Below are 14,964 nucleotides of genomic sequence, written 5' to 3' on the forward strand. Positions count from 1 at the left end.
GGTCGAAACCTACACATTCATCTATCACTCTGTGAACATGTGCATGTATAAATCTCATAATGATTGAAGTCTGGACACTTTTAGTCATTCACTCTGACAGGAAGATGAATTTTAGTCTGACATTCATTGTAGGACCTTATATACAGAGTACTTGAGCAAATCATGTGAACCTCAGTCATGCTCTTTAGACATTTTAAACACAATAAAGTGCATTTAATGAAGCTGGGCTTAATTTTGAGTGTCTTTAGCTAAGGGAATACTTCCATCTGAATAATTATATTTTTAATATGAATTGAATTTATAATTGATATAATAATTTAATAGATAAATAAATGTTTTTGCTTGGGCGCTTGATAAATGATTGTGTGTAGATTAGTGCCAAAAAGTCTTCATTCTTGTCCTCACTGCTTGCTAATGTAACAGTTAATTATTAGAATATTTTATATTATGTATGCCTCTATACTGTCTCTGTGACCTCTTGAATGGGTTGCAGGTTATCGGTATTAGGATATGAGTTTTTGAGTTAATATTTGAGTTAAGATTAAATTAAGCTAAGGTTTAGCAGGAGTGAAAAATACACACACTTGTAGACGTAATAATTGTATTATTATTACCATCTATCCAGTCTGAAAAGGAAATGTCACTAAAAAACACTGTCATAAAAGGATTTCATGAAGAAACGACACGTTTAAAGGTTTTGGGATCTATTTTGTGAAGGTTTTATTTCGAGTTTAAAATAGTAGGCGGCCTATATCTCCTGTTTGGGACACAGCCCATTGGTTTCTGATTACACTTCCGGTTTCCCATGATGCACCAGCGGGGGAAATTCAATTCAAACCGACATGGGCGACGAGAGACTCGGAAAAGAACAGGAAGTAAACGAAATCATGACTGTTATCAAAAAATCCGAGTGTGTAGTCGATAGTCGTGATGAAATTCAAGGTGGACTCGTTCAGGGTGATGCACAACTGAGCGAGGAACCTGCAGAAGATCAGGAAACCCAAAGAGAGACGGAGAAGCCGAGCGGGTTGTGTTCAGTCCAAATGGTCCACACTGATGATCTCAGTGATGTCCAGCTCCATAAAGCTGCTGAAAATATGGACGTGTCTCAGAATGCACCAGAAACTCTACAGGAAAACCGAGAAAGCACCGGAGCATGGCAGAGCCAGCAGGACCAAAGTAAGTGTAGATGGAGTTTATCTAACCAGCTTTACTCCTGGTCCAGGGATGGCAAATGTACTCAATCCAGGGTCACGTGGGCCACAATACAATACTATTAAGAAGATCAAGACCCCAAAATCATCTTATTATAAACAGGTTCATGTGTCAGCAGTTGCCTGAGTGTGAAAATATACACAATTTTCTTTTTCTTCACTATTATATTTACACTAATGTTCACAAACACACAACCTGGAACTGAAATGCATTTCCCTGGGATTATGACAGATTTATTCTTAGGAATTTTATGACAGTTTTCTAGGTTTCCTGGGATTATATGATGGGTTTCTATCTTTTAATATAATCGCAGTTCCGTATCCTCACTGGGATTATTTGTCAGATTTCTATCTTTATTTGGATTACTATATTCTAGATTGACTAGGATTTGTATTTTAGCTGGGATTATATAACAGTTTCTGTGTGATTATATGACTGTATTTAAGGTTCCCGTGGATTATACAACAGTTGTATTGTTATTTGTCGCATATACAATAAGCACTATAAAATTATTTTTGTTTTTTTAAGAAGTTGGATTCAGGGCATCAAGGGCCTTGCTTGAGGGCCCAAAAGTCAAGCCACTAACTTTCTGATCTGTAACATAGAGCCTCTACCATTGAGATATCCGTTGCCTCCAGTTACAGTCCACAAGATGATTTTAATATTATTTGATGGACTGGCAGACCTGTTTCTCACCAGTTATGTTCTCCATACATTCATCTGAAATACGATCACCAAAGGTGGTTTTTACTAGTAGGAGATTTCTTTCTGAGCTTGTGATCCAGTTTATCCCAGAGCAGTTTAATAGGATTTAGCTGCAGTGACTGGGCAGGCCATTCCTTAAGAGATAAGACTCTCTAAATAGCGTTTACAGAGCTCGGTTGTATGGTGACGTCGTTTTAACCATGCAGATATAAAATATTGGCGTCATTATTTCCATGTGTATTTTTATTTATTGGAACCGTTCTGACTTTCAAATGATGTAAAGGACCCATGATGGATCCGGCAGGACAGACCTGAAATAGTTTTTTAACTGGGTGATCCGAAACATTTAATCAGAAAACTAGATTTCTCTGTGTAGAAGTAACGTCAAATTGACTATAGAATTTTATACAATCTCTAAATTAGATTAGATTAGATTTAACTTTGTCATTGCACATGTACAAGTACACGGCAACGAAATGCAGTTTGGGCCTAACCAGAGTGCAATATCAGCAAGTGCAGTGTTTACATGATTTACATAAGGTAAATAGAATGGCATTATAGGACTATAAACAGTAATTTACAGATGTATATGTACTATGAATATAATATACAGATGAATATATGTACTATGAACAATAATATACAGATGGTCAAAAATATGACCGTCTGTGCAATAAAAGAATATTAAGTTCCGATCGATCAGCATGAGAAGGTCTCTTCTTTGAGTTTTAAATCTTTGACTGCAGGTTTTCTTCCTGGACACATGAGCGGACAGGAGGCGTCTGACTACAGCCAAGTGGCAGCACAGCAGCCTGTGTGTGATGATGACGACGATGAGGAGATTGCGAGGAGAGCCCGAGAGGAGGGTCGCGTAGACGTGGTGTTTCCAGGAAGCGTGACACATGACGGCTGTTGCAGATTCGTCTGCGAACTTCTCAAGTGCGTCCTGTACCAGAGGCAACAGCTGCCCATGACGTACGACCAGATGGTCTTTTTTCAAAAGCAGCAGCTTGCAACCACACAGGTGAGAGTGAGAGAGAGTGAGAGAGAGTGAGAGAGAGAGAGAGAGAGAGAGAGAGAGAGAGGATGCAAAGCTCAAACAAGCAAAAATGGTAGTGTAATGCAGGTTTATTTATAACCGATTAATCAAACGATAGTTCCCAAAATAAATACTGGTTAAAAAAAAATAAATACAAACACTACGTGAAATAGTAATGAACTTCATTACAAAACTAAAAATACTGTACTGAATTATGCAAATATGCTAATAAATACGAGTATATTTATATTAATAAATATTAAAGAAAATAAGACAAGTAAATAAAAACAGATAAAAAATGATTAAAGAAAAAAAGACACTTAATAAACAGCACACTGATTCGCCTCTAGAGGCCGCTGTCGCAACAAGGAAAAAAAAAAAAGTTTGGTTAAGGATTTTTGTTGATTGTTCCTGCAATCAATTATCGGTTCCATAACCAATGAATCGGTCGACCTCTAGTTATTATTACATGAGCATTCAATATATACGTCTTTACAAGAGTCCGGTGTTAATACAAATGATTATAGTGTAAATCCTTTATGTAGGACATAATGCATATAATCTTGGCAGTTTTTAATCAATCCATGTTTTTTTTCCCTTTTTTTTCACTTGGTTATTTATTAATCTTTAGGGTTGCAAATGGGTGGAAACTTTCCAGAAATGTTCAATGAAAACTTCATCTGGGGAATTTTGGAAATATTCAAAATGTCCAGAAATGTATGGGAATAAATAAGAAATGTTGGTTAATTTATATAAACTACCATATAAAAACATTTTGTTTGGTCATATGCTGACATGCATAATACAGATGTAAAAAAATATAATGAATTTTTGGCTTTAATTGAATTGATAGTATAATTTTAGTTGCACAATAGCTTCCACACAGCACAAGTTTCCAGTCTTGAAAATTACTGGATTTTGCAATCCTATTAATCATCATTTAAAACTTTTATACACAGTGAACATGTTTGTTAATATTGTTGACCATATGGTAAAGGTAATAATTCTATCCACTGGAGCTTCAGCTAGTCAGAAGATAATAGGAAGAATGGGATCATCTCCATGTCAGTGTTCCGATAGCGTGTCATATTTCTATCCAAGTTCAGATTTCTGTTCAGTATAAATGCTTTTAGACCTGCATGTAAACCCACTGCTCTCTGCCATAGCTGGAGGAAGGAGCAGTCAGGAAATCCGTCAAGCCCTCGGGAGACTCGACTTGGCATCGGTGCCAGCGGACGCTGCGAGACCTGGATGAAGTGCTGGGCCACCTGGAGGTGCTCTTCTCTCTCAGCGACGTCCCTCGTGTGCTCTTCCTGCTGGGAAGCTCGGGGATCCTTCCCACCGAGTTATACGAGATCAACCTGGAGGCTTTGGTGCAGGGAGGTAGCGACAGGAGTTTAAGAACTTCAGCATGTTTGAGGCGACTCTTCCGCACTCTTTTCGTGGCTGATTTGCTTTCTGACGTTAAGCCAGTGCGCCTCATGGGCACCACGGTCATGGCTCTCGCCCATCGGGACTGCGGTGTGGAATGGTTCAAACCGAAAGTCAACTTCAAAATTCCCACCAGGGTAAAAAGGCAGGTGATAGCGTTAGCCAGCGCTGCTTCAGGAAGCGGCCAGAGAAAAGCAGACACGAGAGACTGTGATGATTATATATGGTTTCAAACACCTGTAGCTATTAAGGGTTTCTGTAAATGACCCTGTCCTGAATGTAAGAAAAACATGGTGCTGATTTTTCAGGGATTGATGAGTATAACGGATAAAAAAACCTCGGAATTTAGTTTTTTTTTTTTTTTACATTTTATTCATAATTTTCTTTTTAAACGAAACGCCATTAATTCACATTGCCATTAACGGCTTAATTCTATCATTGATGTGCTTCTCTTCATTAATTCTAGCTGCATTTTTTTTTTATAATGAAGAGACGTTTTTTTTTCTTTTTTCCTTTATTATGACATTTCCAACACGTCTTATCTTGAGAACGCAGACTAATAGTGTGATCAACTTAACAGAAATCTAAATTATTTCTATACCTGAAGGTTAACTTTTATACCAATTCTATTTTTTTTATACACAGTGACAAGAACTAGTCTATTAAAATGTTTCGTGACACACTATAAACTGTCTGGATGTAAATGATTTACAGATATAAATGTGGTGGTCATTTTCCAACTGGATTAATGAAAAAGAAAACAGCAAAAGATCAAGTTTATTCATTAACGGATTTTTGGGTCAATTAATATCTTCTTCCAGCCTTAAAACGGCAAAGCAACAGAATTCACAATATTATTTAGCCTTCTTGCTCTCTACTTTCTTCACAAATTGGAGCAAATCTTGCGCGAGCAATTCTGGTTCTTCGAAGGCTGCAAAGTGCCCCCCGCGGGGCATGTACGTGTACGAGCGAATATCTCTGAACTTTGAGCTCGCCCAGACCCAGGGACAATGGATCAAGTCATGGGGAAATGCTGCCAGTCCGGTCGGTACATAAATCTTTGCACTGGGTATAAAACACAGAGAGCAGTCATGTAAAAGGTCTGCTGAGTAGGTTTGCATTTTCTCATTATACTTTTTAATCTGCATTCTACTGCAGATAAATATTATATAGAAACGTTTTTGAACTTACACATTATCCACTCGTTTGTGGAAGTCTTTGCCCATGTTCTCTTTATAGAAGCGCATTGAAGGGGTGATGGAGCCTGTAGTCCAGTAGATCATGATGTTGGTGAGGAGATCATCCAGACTGAACTTCCTATGGCAAGGTTTAACATGAACAAAGGGAAACTTTACTAATTTGTTTAGGGCTCCACAATGTGTACAGAAATGCAAGAGAATGAATGAATGTATTAATTAATGAACCCATCCATCCATGTGCTTATCCACCAATCCATCCACCAATCCATCTATCATTCGACCTACCTGCCCATCTGAACCCAACCCTCCACCAATCCATTCATCCATCCAAAAACCCACCAGCCCATCAATCCATCCACTGTGTGCAAATGCATACATTTTTTATGCATTGATCTATGATTATCTGTCTGTCCATCCGTTTATCTAACTAAAGCACTAATATGACACATAAGACTCAACATATCCTTGTACATTCTCCCAAGCCCCTATTCTTTATATATTTGAGTAAAATTACATAATTTATTTTGAAAAAGCTACCACCTGACTCATAAAAAAAAAAAAAAAAAGAACAACTGGAACTGCATTGGTCATATTCAAAAATGCGTCTGCTTTGCTTAATAGCTCATTTCTCAAAGCCTTCCGTGACCTCTAGTGGCAGGCTTGTGTACTACGTGAAACGGTTTTAGATGACAGCTGCGTGTGTACATTTATCTCGTTGAGGTTGAAGACGCTCGAATGTGGTCAGCATATTGATGATAAAAAAAAAAAAAAAGTCAAAATCGTGAGGTGTTCACATGCTAAGTAATTTAAGTGCAGGATTTTGAGGCTATTGCGGACCTTCAGTGTACTCATTGTAAAAAACATCTTTACCTCTCTAATCCGCCATCCTCAAGATCCCTGTTCTTATAATCTGTCCAGGTGCTGAACTTCTCTAAGATATAGGCGGCCAAACCGACTGGAGAATCATTCACTGCACAGCCTGTCAGAGGAGGAAAGTAAAGCATTAACCAACTCTACCTTGCCAAATCCTCAGCTTTATCCTTTTCACAGTGATCATGTTTGCAACATCGAAAGGTTTGAAGTGACACGTGCATGCATTGTGATACTGACACCTGCTCTTATGGTTGATACCTGCAGTGTCAGGTTTGGTAGCTTGGATGTGCAGATAACCGGATTCTTTCAGCAGTTCATACACGTTCTTTTGCATGTAAGGGTATAGACGGCGCACGTCTTCTCTGGTGAAGCCTACCAGGAAGGGCAGGTAACGTCCGACGAGGAGGCAGAAGATGGTCAGGGTGCTTCCTGCCCTCGCGTTAATCATGTTCAGATGCAAGCCCTTGACGCACCTTTTTGTCCGAGAGATAATGCAAACTCTTATATCTAGATAATACAAATATCTTACAATTCCAGTCAGTGATTTATGCATGAGACATAATTAAAAGCAACAATAAAATGAATAAAGAACGAAATCCAGAGTAAATAATGAATTTCTCTTAAGGTGGTTAAAATTCATTTACTTTAATGTACTGATTAAAACAAGTGCCTTGAGGCAGCAGTATGCATGCAGGATAAACAATGCAATACCACCTGTGCGAGTGTGTGTGTGTGTGTGTGTGTGTGTGCGCGCGCGCAGAATCCTCAATACAATGCATCGTAATATCTTACTCAGGTTTCATCTGGGCCATGTTGCAGCTGATAAATCCTCCCCAGTCTCCTCCTTGAAGGTAATACTCGCTGAACTCCAGTCTCTCCATCAGCTTGTGGAAAATACGAGCTGCATCCAGGGTATTAAATCCTGCGGTAACGAAAAAGGCAACATTTAAGAAATACAATTGCAGCGAGAGCTGTTCATAATTTGTATGTTAATAATTTCTTGATTGTCCTTCATGAGAAGAAATAGGTAGGGGTTCCTGTTCCTTTTTATGTTACTCATTTGTCGCAATTTATTATTTAATATGGAGAAATTTTCTTCTCTATAAGCTCAAATCATGGCAATGTAAAAAAAAAAAAAAAAAAAATGTCTGCACAAATTCTTCAGTGGGTTCCTCAAATGCTATTAGGTGTTATTGGGTGAAGTTATTGGGTAGCCTTCTGATCAGAAGCTCATGGGTTTTAAATTTATGCACCACCAAGCTGCCACTGCTGGGCCCTTGAGCAAGGCCCTTAACCCTCAATTGCTCAGCTGTATAACTGTGTGCGTTGCTCTGTATAAAAGGCAAATGCCACAACTGTAAATGGTTATACATTAAGCTACATAGAACATTTTATTGGTTCTCCATCAGGGTTTGTAAGAAGTTCTTGTGTAAAGGTTTTATTGTCTTGTACCCTGTACATGAGGGGCTTCAGAGTACCCATAGCCTGGGATGGAGGGGCAGATGACCTCAAATACAACATCTTCCTCTGTCTCCGTGAGCATTGGCAAGATCCTGTAAAACTCATAGAAGGAACCAGGCCAGCCGTGCACCATGATGAGAGGAACAACCTTCTGTCCAGCTTTACGCTGTACAGGCTTCACGTGAACGAAATGCACATCTATGCCTAGAACGATGAAGTGTCCAGTGTCATAAATCTATCACAAAAATTCAAGATCGTATCACTAGAAAAATACAGAACGGAGTCCGTGGCCGTGCAAACGTGAACTCACCCTCAATGTTGGTTTTAAAGTGTGGGTACTTGTTAAGCACCTTCACCTGTTTCTCCCAGTTAAATTCATGCCTCCAGTATGAAGAGACTTTTTTGAGATAGGTTGAGTTAAAGCCATAGTGAAATCTGCAGTCTTGCAAACTGTCCGTGTATCGTGTCTGGTCGATGCGCCGGTAAAGATCCTGAAATCAAGAATGAAAAACATGATATTAACCTGAAACTGAACATTTATCTATTTTCAAAAACTTGGTAACATCCTGAAATGCAGACTTTTCTGTATGAGGGTGTGTAGAGTTCACGCTTCATAAATTCAGTAATAATTCAGATTTTCTTCTACCTCTAGCATTTCTTTGGAGGTCTCCACAACAAATGGACGTATGGTTCTGTCCTCTGTTAGGGGTTTCTCTTCTGTTCTCCACCATCCATCTCCAACTGGGATCTTCTGTGACTTTTTAGTCCACGCTCGGTAGAGTAGAAGACCTCCGATACCGGCAGTAGAAATGGCCAGGAAGTAACGTTTCTGAAGGTCAAGGCTGGAAATGGCCTGTCTGCAAAGAGCAAGGGATTTGGTGCAAGGAGACAACGAAATGAGTGCAAGTATAGAAAGGCAAAAAAGGAACGAAAAGAAACAGAAGACAATTGAATATATAATGATGATTGTGTTCTGATGATCGAACCATGTTAAAAACTTACTCTTTGGAAGGAATTTTAAGTGGAGAAAAAGCCAAAATGACAAATTATCAAGGTGCATATGTTTGACAAGAATTTATTGGATATATATTACTGACTCTATAACACAAAACCCCCCAAAACAGTATTTAATCCAAACAAAGCAATTTAATCGTCAAGTATTAATCCATGAAGCATTTTGCACATAGAAGGCATTGGGGATTATTTTAGTTTAAATGAGAAATTTGCAGGACAAGAGGAAAAATGTGTATATATAAATAAAAATCTGCATCAAAATAAAAATGTAATGAGCACGTGTGGGTTGCTGTTGTATAAAACGTGCGTGTATATAATGGGTTTTACGGTAACCACGAGTCGTTTTCAAATCATCTGCAAAAAGATTATGTGCGTTTGTTTTGTGCCACTATATTTTTTATTTTAAATATTGTGTTGATTTCGAGCACTTTAAACGAACTAAGCAGATTTTACCTACATTTAATTAGCAATGTGAGCAATTCTCGTTTGCACGCGTTTCATTTAGAAAAACAAACGACTGGCTGCGTTTTCCCAGTGTCACTGCTACCGTAAACCTCCGTAGACACGCGCACTTGGAAAGTGTTTTTATTTAATTCTTTATTTTTTTTTAAAGTAAACTTGTCTTGTACTCACTGAATGTTTTCGAGAACCTGCATCATTTCCCTCTCAGAAAGCTCTTCCTGAAATCTTGTCGGCTGTAAATTTAACAGACACAGAGGAGTTACAATAGGATTTGAAACTGTACAAAGTTCTTGGTGTGTTATATAACAGTCCTTGGTTCTTTTTTTTTCTCCAGTAATTGTGTTGTTTTTCTAAAAATAAAACAACAAGTCTTCTGGTAATAAATTGACCAATAAGCAGCCCAGTGTTTGTAGGATCAGAAAGTATTTGCACACCAAGAATTTATTGAATCTGAGCAGCGTTATGACTCACTTCAACGATTCGACTCTTTACTCATTACCTTTAAACGCATTAGACTGTGAGAGAGTCGATTCGCACTCGATTCCCTAATCTCCAAACCCAGTGAAACCGAGATATTCCTCCCACTTCCTGATTATTCCCGCGATAATCAGGGAGGAAAAGAAAAGTGAACTGCAAAGAGTTTTATTAAAGCTTTAAATAGAAAAATTTAGCTTTAAAAAAAAAAAAATTATATTAAAATGGATAATGACATCTGAATTTAATGTATGAACATGACATTTTTCACGAACATCATGTGGCGTTGTGTCAAATCCTGTGAACATTTATTTAGGCGCTCTGGGGACCTCTAGTGGTGTATGAAGCACATTACAATACAATATATACAATAACACAAAATACCAAAACATACAATGCAATACCATAAAATACAATATGAAACAATATATAATATAATGCATAAAATAATACAATACATATATTATATAACATTATAGAATTGTTATATAAAATCAAAAATATTTTTTATATGCCTTTAAGGAAAAATAAAAATAAATGTATCATCATCATCATCCTCATCATCACTATAATCCTTTCTGCTTCTTCTTATTTTAATAATGTTTCTTATGATAATGATACTTAAGATGATTTATACTTGTGATAATTATGATGCTTGTGATAAATAGGATTACTATTACGATGATGATGATGATGAATATTGCTTCTTCTTGTAGTTTCTGAACTCTTGAAGGCCCTCGTTTGGTTTTGCACTTGATGAATCTCATATGTTGCATCCTAATAAAACATGTAGTGCACTCGGTGTGGTACAAGTGGCACTCGGTAGTGCACGCGGTTGCTACCCGACCGCATCACGACGCTCTCGAGGGTACAACCTAACCCGAACCATCAGCAGTGTTCGGAGGTGCACATGAATCTGACCAATGAGAATAACACTTCCGGATCCTGCGCGTCCAATCAGGGCAGGGCACGGGACGCACGCCACACACACGCGCGCGCGCGCGCACACACACACACACACGGCTTCCCTACATCTATACATTTTGACAGCTTCTTCTGCGAGGAGGCATCTCCGCTCCGGAGCGCTTTCACTTTCTCTTGCGTTTCCGAGCACACTCGCTGTGAGCCTGGGGTTGTCTCACTCCAAATCTTTTAGCCAGAAGCCCTTGCAGCACGGCACCATGAGCAAGAAGAAAAAGGAGTGGAAAACGGAGAAAGGTGAGCAGCATCTTCTGGCTTCCGCGCACGCACACGCACACACTTCGCTAGCAAACGCGTTACTGCACCTGAGAGCACGGGCACGAGCACGAGCACGGGCACGAGGACGAGCGCTGCTGGCTAGCACTTTCGTTTCCCTGCTGCCATACCTGTCTGAGGTGTCCTCAGGTAGGTACGTTCGAGTATCTCCAGACCCTGACAGGAGAAATTTGACAGCTGCTAGCTCATTGTAGGTGCAGGTGGACGCTGTCATACACTCTATGAGCTCACCAAGATCTCCTGGATCACCTGAATCACCTGGGACCCGTGTCTCAGGCATTACTTACACTTTACAACAGGTTTGAAAAGACAATGAGCACCTTCTCCATGCTGCACATATTCCTAGTAGTTTCCTAATTGTGTTGGCACCTCATCTGATCTATAACACCTTCATGGGCTCCATGAGCAGGCCTGGGAACCTGTGCTGGATTATTTCAGTGGAGAAAAAAAAAATACTAAAGCGCTGCTGCATCGGTCGCCGACGAATCTGCGGCAAGGTTTATAATAATGTCTTTGTTTAAAACATAGAATTAGGATCAGAATCGACGGGAAACCAACTGGAGCTTGGACTTGAAGCTCGACGTGAACGTTTATAAAACATGCAGATGTTTTACAGTCCTGTGTTCTATTGTCTAGTGCTGATGGAAGGAGTCTCCAGTGTCAATGCTTCGAAACTCCAAGGGGTGAAATTACAGTTTACATGGGGGACTCCGTTTTATCAGCACTAAACAAAGGAAACTATTGCACAAAAATAAAAGAAAATGAATCTTGAAAAATATCATACAAATATATATATATATATATTAAAAAAAAGCCATAAAACTGAAGCAAATATAAATAAAATAATAGTTATTAAATACATTTTATTGGGGCTTTAAGCTGAAAAAATGTAATGTAATAAAATAAATAAATAACAAAAAAAAAGTAAGTAAAATGTATTGCTTGAATAAAATTCAAAAAATATGCAGTACTACAGTATAATAATACGGTTATAAGTGATATTTGTTGTATTACTGAATATTGTAACAATAATAATCTAAAAAAAAAAGAAAGAAAACAATGTTTACCTTGGCGTAGATAATGATGTCGGGAAGCTATTCTCTATCTTCGCTTAGTCTACGTTTCAGTTTTTGACTCCCTCGCATCTCATTTCTTTTCAACTTTTACTAAAAAAACGATCTTGTGAAACTTGGCTGTTGTCGCTGAGTTGGGAAACGTACGTAAAAAACCGACGTACCAGCGCGATGTTCGTGTATCAAAGCTTTATACATATTCAAAATGTAATGAATATTTTTGTTCATCTATCAAAACATACCACCAGGGTGTTCATAAACCAAGGTTCCACTCTATATATATATATATATATATATATATATATATATATATATATATATATATATATATATATATATATATATATATATATATAAACTGTGTATATATAAAACATGCACGTGTTTTCTGTTCTCTTTTTGTTTAGTGCTGATGGAAGGAGTCTCCAGTGTCAGTGCTTCACAACTCCAGGGGGTTGAAACTGTAATTTCACTGCATTGTTTTCAGAAAGTCTGTAGGTCTTTCAACTGTAGTTGCTGTGGTCTTCAAACTAACACGACAACGCTGTTATTTCATGATACTAAATATAAACAAATGCAATATTCTCTCCTCAACTTGTTAACTCGAAAGGTGACGGTTATCACGTGTGAGACACGTTAAGCCGACAGGATGTTCTCGAATTGCCGCTCATGCTTCGTCACATGGCAGGGAAAGACACTCAGAGGGAAAGACGCGATCTCTGTTCCGCTCGTGCTTCCATGATTGGGTGGTGTTGCTCTGATTGACAGGTAGGAGAAAAAGAGTACGCCCTTCTTCAGCCAGTTTCGCCGTTACGCCTCCTGGCCGTTCGAGCTTGCGATCTGTTGCACCATTGGGAAACATGCTGTTCTTTAATGGATGAAAAAAAAAATTCGCCAGCAAATCGCTCGACACGACTAGGACGGTCAGAGGAGGGTGATCGAGTGGTGACTGCGCCATTATACCACACGCCGTCTCTCGTATTGCATTCGCCTTGTCGTATTTTGTTCTTTACTTAATTAGGAATTTGGATATATCACGGTATTCCATATAAATGAAATTTCCCGGATTCCTATGCTGTAAAACGCTCGACATGGTGATTCTCAGTGGTAGATTTAAAGCACCAAAATCATTCTCTATAAAAACCGTGGACGATTTTTACACTTCCGAGGAATACAAACTTATTGCTGGTATTATCGGTATATGACGGTTTTGGCGTTCGGTCAGTAACATCGATTATTTTTATCTTAAGCTGTGGATCTTCTGTCATGATGTCGCACGAATTGTCCTTGCGGTTTCCGTGGTTGTATTTAATACCCGAGTAGACACGTTAATGAATCTGTCACTCTGTAGCTGCAACTGTTTTAGATGCATTTAGGCCAGTTCTGTCCTGTTTATACAACATTTTTCAATGCATGAATGATGAAGCCAAGATTGCTGTCTGTTCTGTGTAGTCGTCTCTTTCTCAGCTTGCTGCTGGGCTCTTCTGTGTGTGTGTGTGTGTGTGTGTGTGTGTGTGTGTGTGTGTGTGTGTATGTGTGTGTGTTTTTAAATATATCTACAGTCCGGAATTATTGGCAGCCCGGGGGAAGAAAAACATTCATAATGTGTTAGGTACATTTAAAAAAACGAATTGACTCTTTTTTTAAAAATAAGTCTGAGTTATTTGCATCTTTGCCTTGCAGTTCTCCATGCAGCCTTTGCCTTAGCTTTCGCCAACACAGCTGCGCTGGATCTTCTCATATCAGACTTGTTGAGTTTGTCGAATTCAGAGTAAAGAATTTCAGACCAACCCGCGAATACGAAACCTTTCTAGAGATGTTCTGGACCCCTGAATTCAGAAAAGTCTGACATGCGTGATTGCCGTCTTTGTGTGTTCCAGGTCTTTCGGACGTCCAACTGTGCAGCTTTTTTTGGCAGTTTGAGTTTTCGTTTCATTTTCATTTCATGATAATTCCTCTATTGCACTCCTTCTTCATGGACTCTGTGATTTCATGAAACGTTGTGTAAAAACATTTTGACAACATGCACAACAGTGGATATTTCGTTTTTTTGTTTTTCTGACTATGAATGAAAATTGTTTCGAATTTTTGAGTTTGGTATCTCATTAAATACAACAAAAATAAAACAAAGTGACCATATGAACTGCCTGAAAATCCTATTTTAATGTCCTGCTGCCCAGTCCTTCATTTTTCCTCTATGTGAAGAAACTGTCGCCGGGGAATTCAGATACTGCAGATGTTCATCATTCATTCATTCATCCATTTTCTTCCGCTTATCCGTAATTCGGGTCGCGGGGGCAGCAGTCTAAGCAGGCCCCCGCCTTCGACTGCTGCCCAATCCTCACAGCACCGTCCCTTACGGTCCCTCCTGCAGGTGGTGAGCCCACGGGAAGGCGGCCCCACGTCACTCCGACGTCACGGACCTTGATATTTCCCTCGTAAGGGACCCCCGGAGCATAGAGGGTTAAGGGCCTTGCTCAAGGGCCCAAGAGTGGCAGCTTGGCGATACCGGGGCTTGAACCCCAGACCTTCCGATCTGCAACCCAGCGCCTTAACCGCTGGAGCCACCACTCCCCCTGGTACTAAAAACTGCAGATGTTGATTTCTTATTTATTTACAAGCTTGCTTCTCACATAGCTATTTTTTGCCATTATCTCTGTGTTTGTGTGTGTGTGTGTGTGTGTGTGTGTGTGTGTGTGTGTGAGAGTACAATTTTAGATTTGGGATGTATAAACAGTCTGAGTGGGAAGAACTTCTCTAG

General features: G+C 39.1%; 3 protein-coding genes across 9 annotated transcripts in view; 2 read left to right on the forward strand and 1 right to left on the reverse strand.

The window, feature by feature from the left end:
* Window positions 1–816: 816 nt before the first annotated feature.
* Window positions 817–5,079, forward strand: mad2l1bp (MAD2L1 binding protein). Its single transcript, XM_083540513.1, has 3 exons — window positions 817–1,179; window positions 2,667–2,944; window positions 4,126–5,079. Exons 1-3 carry the CDS (start codon window positions 843–845, stop codon window positions 4,654–4,656), a joined length of 1,146 nt encoding a protein of 381 aa, XP_083396639.1. The 5' UTR covers window positions 817–842; the 3' UTR covers window positions 4,657–5,079.
* ephx5 (epoxide hydrolase 5) lies at window positions 4,886–10,601 on the reverse strand. 4 transcript variants are annotated; one of them, XM_083540488.1, is made up of 10 exons: window positions 10,554–10,601; window positions 9,571–9,632; window positions 8,570–8,780; window positions 8,234–8,414; window positions 7,915–8,127; window positions 7,255–7,384; window positions 6,721–6,935; window positions 6,460–6,568; window positions 5,582–5,707; window positions 4,886–5,455 (listed from the first exon to the last, which is right to left on the reverse strand). In XM_083540488.1, the coding sequence occupies exons 2-10, from the start codon at window positions 9,594–9,596 to the stop codon at window positions 5,245–5,247; spliced, it is 1,422 nt and encodes a 473-aa protein (XP_083396614.1). In that variant the 5' UTR covers window positions 9,597–9,632; window positions 10,554–10,601; the 3' UTR covers window positions 4,886–5,244. The 4 variants fall into 4 exon arrangements, with proteins under 4 accessions (XP_083396614.1, XP_083396611.1, XP_083396612.1 ...); XM_083540485.1 differs by lacking the exon at window positions 10,554–10,601 and adding an exon at window positions 9,899–9,925; XM_083540486.1 differs by lacking the exon at window positions 10,554–10,601 and adding an exon at window positions 9,871–9,906.
* A 224-nt stretch (window positions 10,602–10,825) lies between these two features.
* The window catches only part of macrod2 (mono-ADP ribosylhydrolase 2), a 636,986-nt gene continuing 632,847 nt past the window's right edge, over window positions 10,826–14,964 (forward strand). The window contains exon 1 of one of the 4 annotated variants that reach the window (XM_083540474.1): window positions 10,826–11,091. In XM_083540474.1, coding sequence (XP_083396600.1) covers window positions 11,055–11,091 — 37 coding nt within the window. In that variant the 5' untranslated portion in view covers window positions 10,826–11,054. The remainder of the gene's footprint in view (window positions 11,092–14,964) is intronic. The other 3 variants (XM_083540475.1, XM_083540472.1, XM_083540473.1) reach the window with 3 other exon arrangements.

This window comes from Silurus aristotelis (assembly GCF_946808225.1).
Source record: "Silurus aristotelis genome assembly, chromosome: 4".
NCBI lineage: Eukaryota > Metazoa > Chordata > Actinopteri > Siluriformes > Siluridae > Silurus > Silurus aristotelis.

Excerpts from the sequence above, each read along its gene's own strand:
- mad2l1bp (XM_083540513.1), top strand. The coding sequence starts at position 843 with ATGGGCGACGAGAGACTCGGAAAAGAACAGGAAGTAAACGAAATCATG. Across the intron at positions 1,180-2,666 it reads GCAGAGCCAGCAGGACCAAA|GTTTTCTTCCTGGACACATG; the intron begins GTAAGTGTAGAT and ends CTTTGACTGCAG. Across the intron at positions 2,945-4,125 it reads AGCAGCTTGCAACCACACAG|CTGGAGGAAGGAGCAGTCAG; the intron begins GTGAGAGTGAGA and ends TCTCTGCCATAG.
- ephx5 (XM_083540485.1), bottom strand. Across the intron at positions 8,781-9,570 it reads CAGGTTCTCGAAAACATTCA|ACAGGCCATTTCCAGCCTTG; the intron begins GTGAGTACAAGA and ends TGCTCTTTGCAG. Across the intron at positions 5,456-5,581 it reads CACAAACGAGTGGATAATGT|TGCAAAGATTTATGTACCGA; the intron begins GTAAGTTCAAAA and ends TTTTATACCCAG.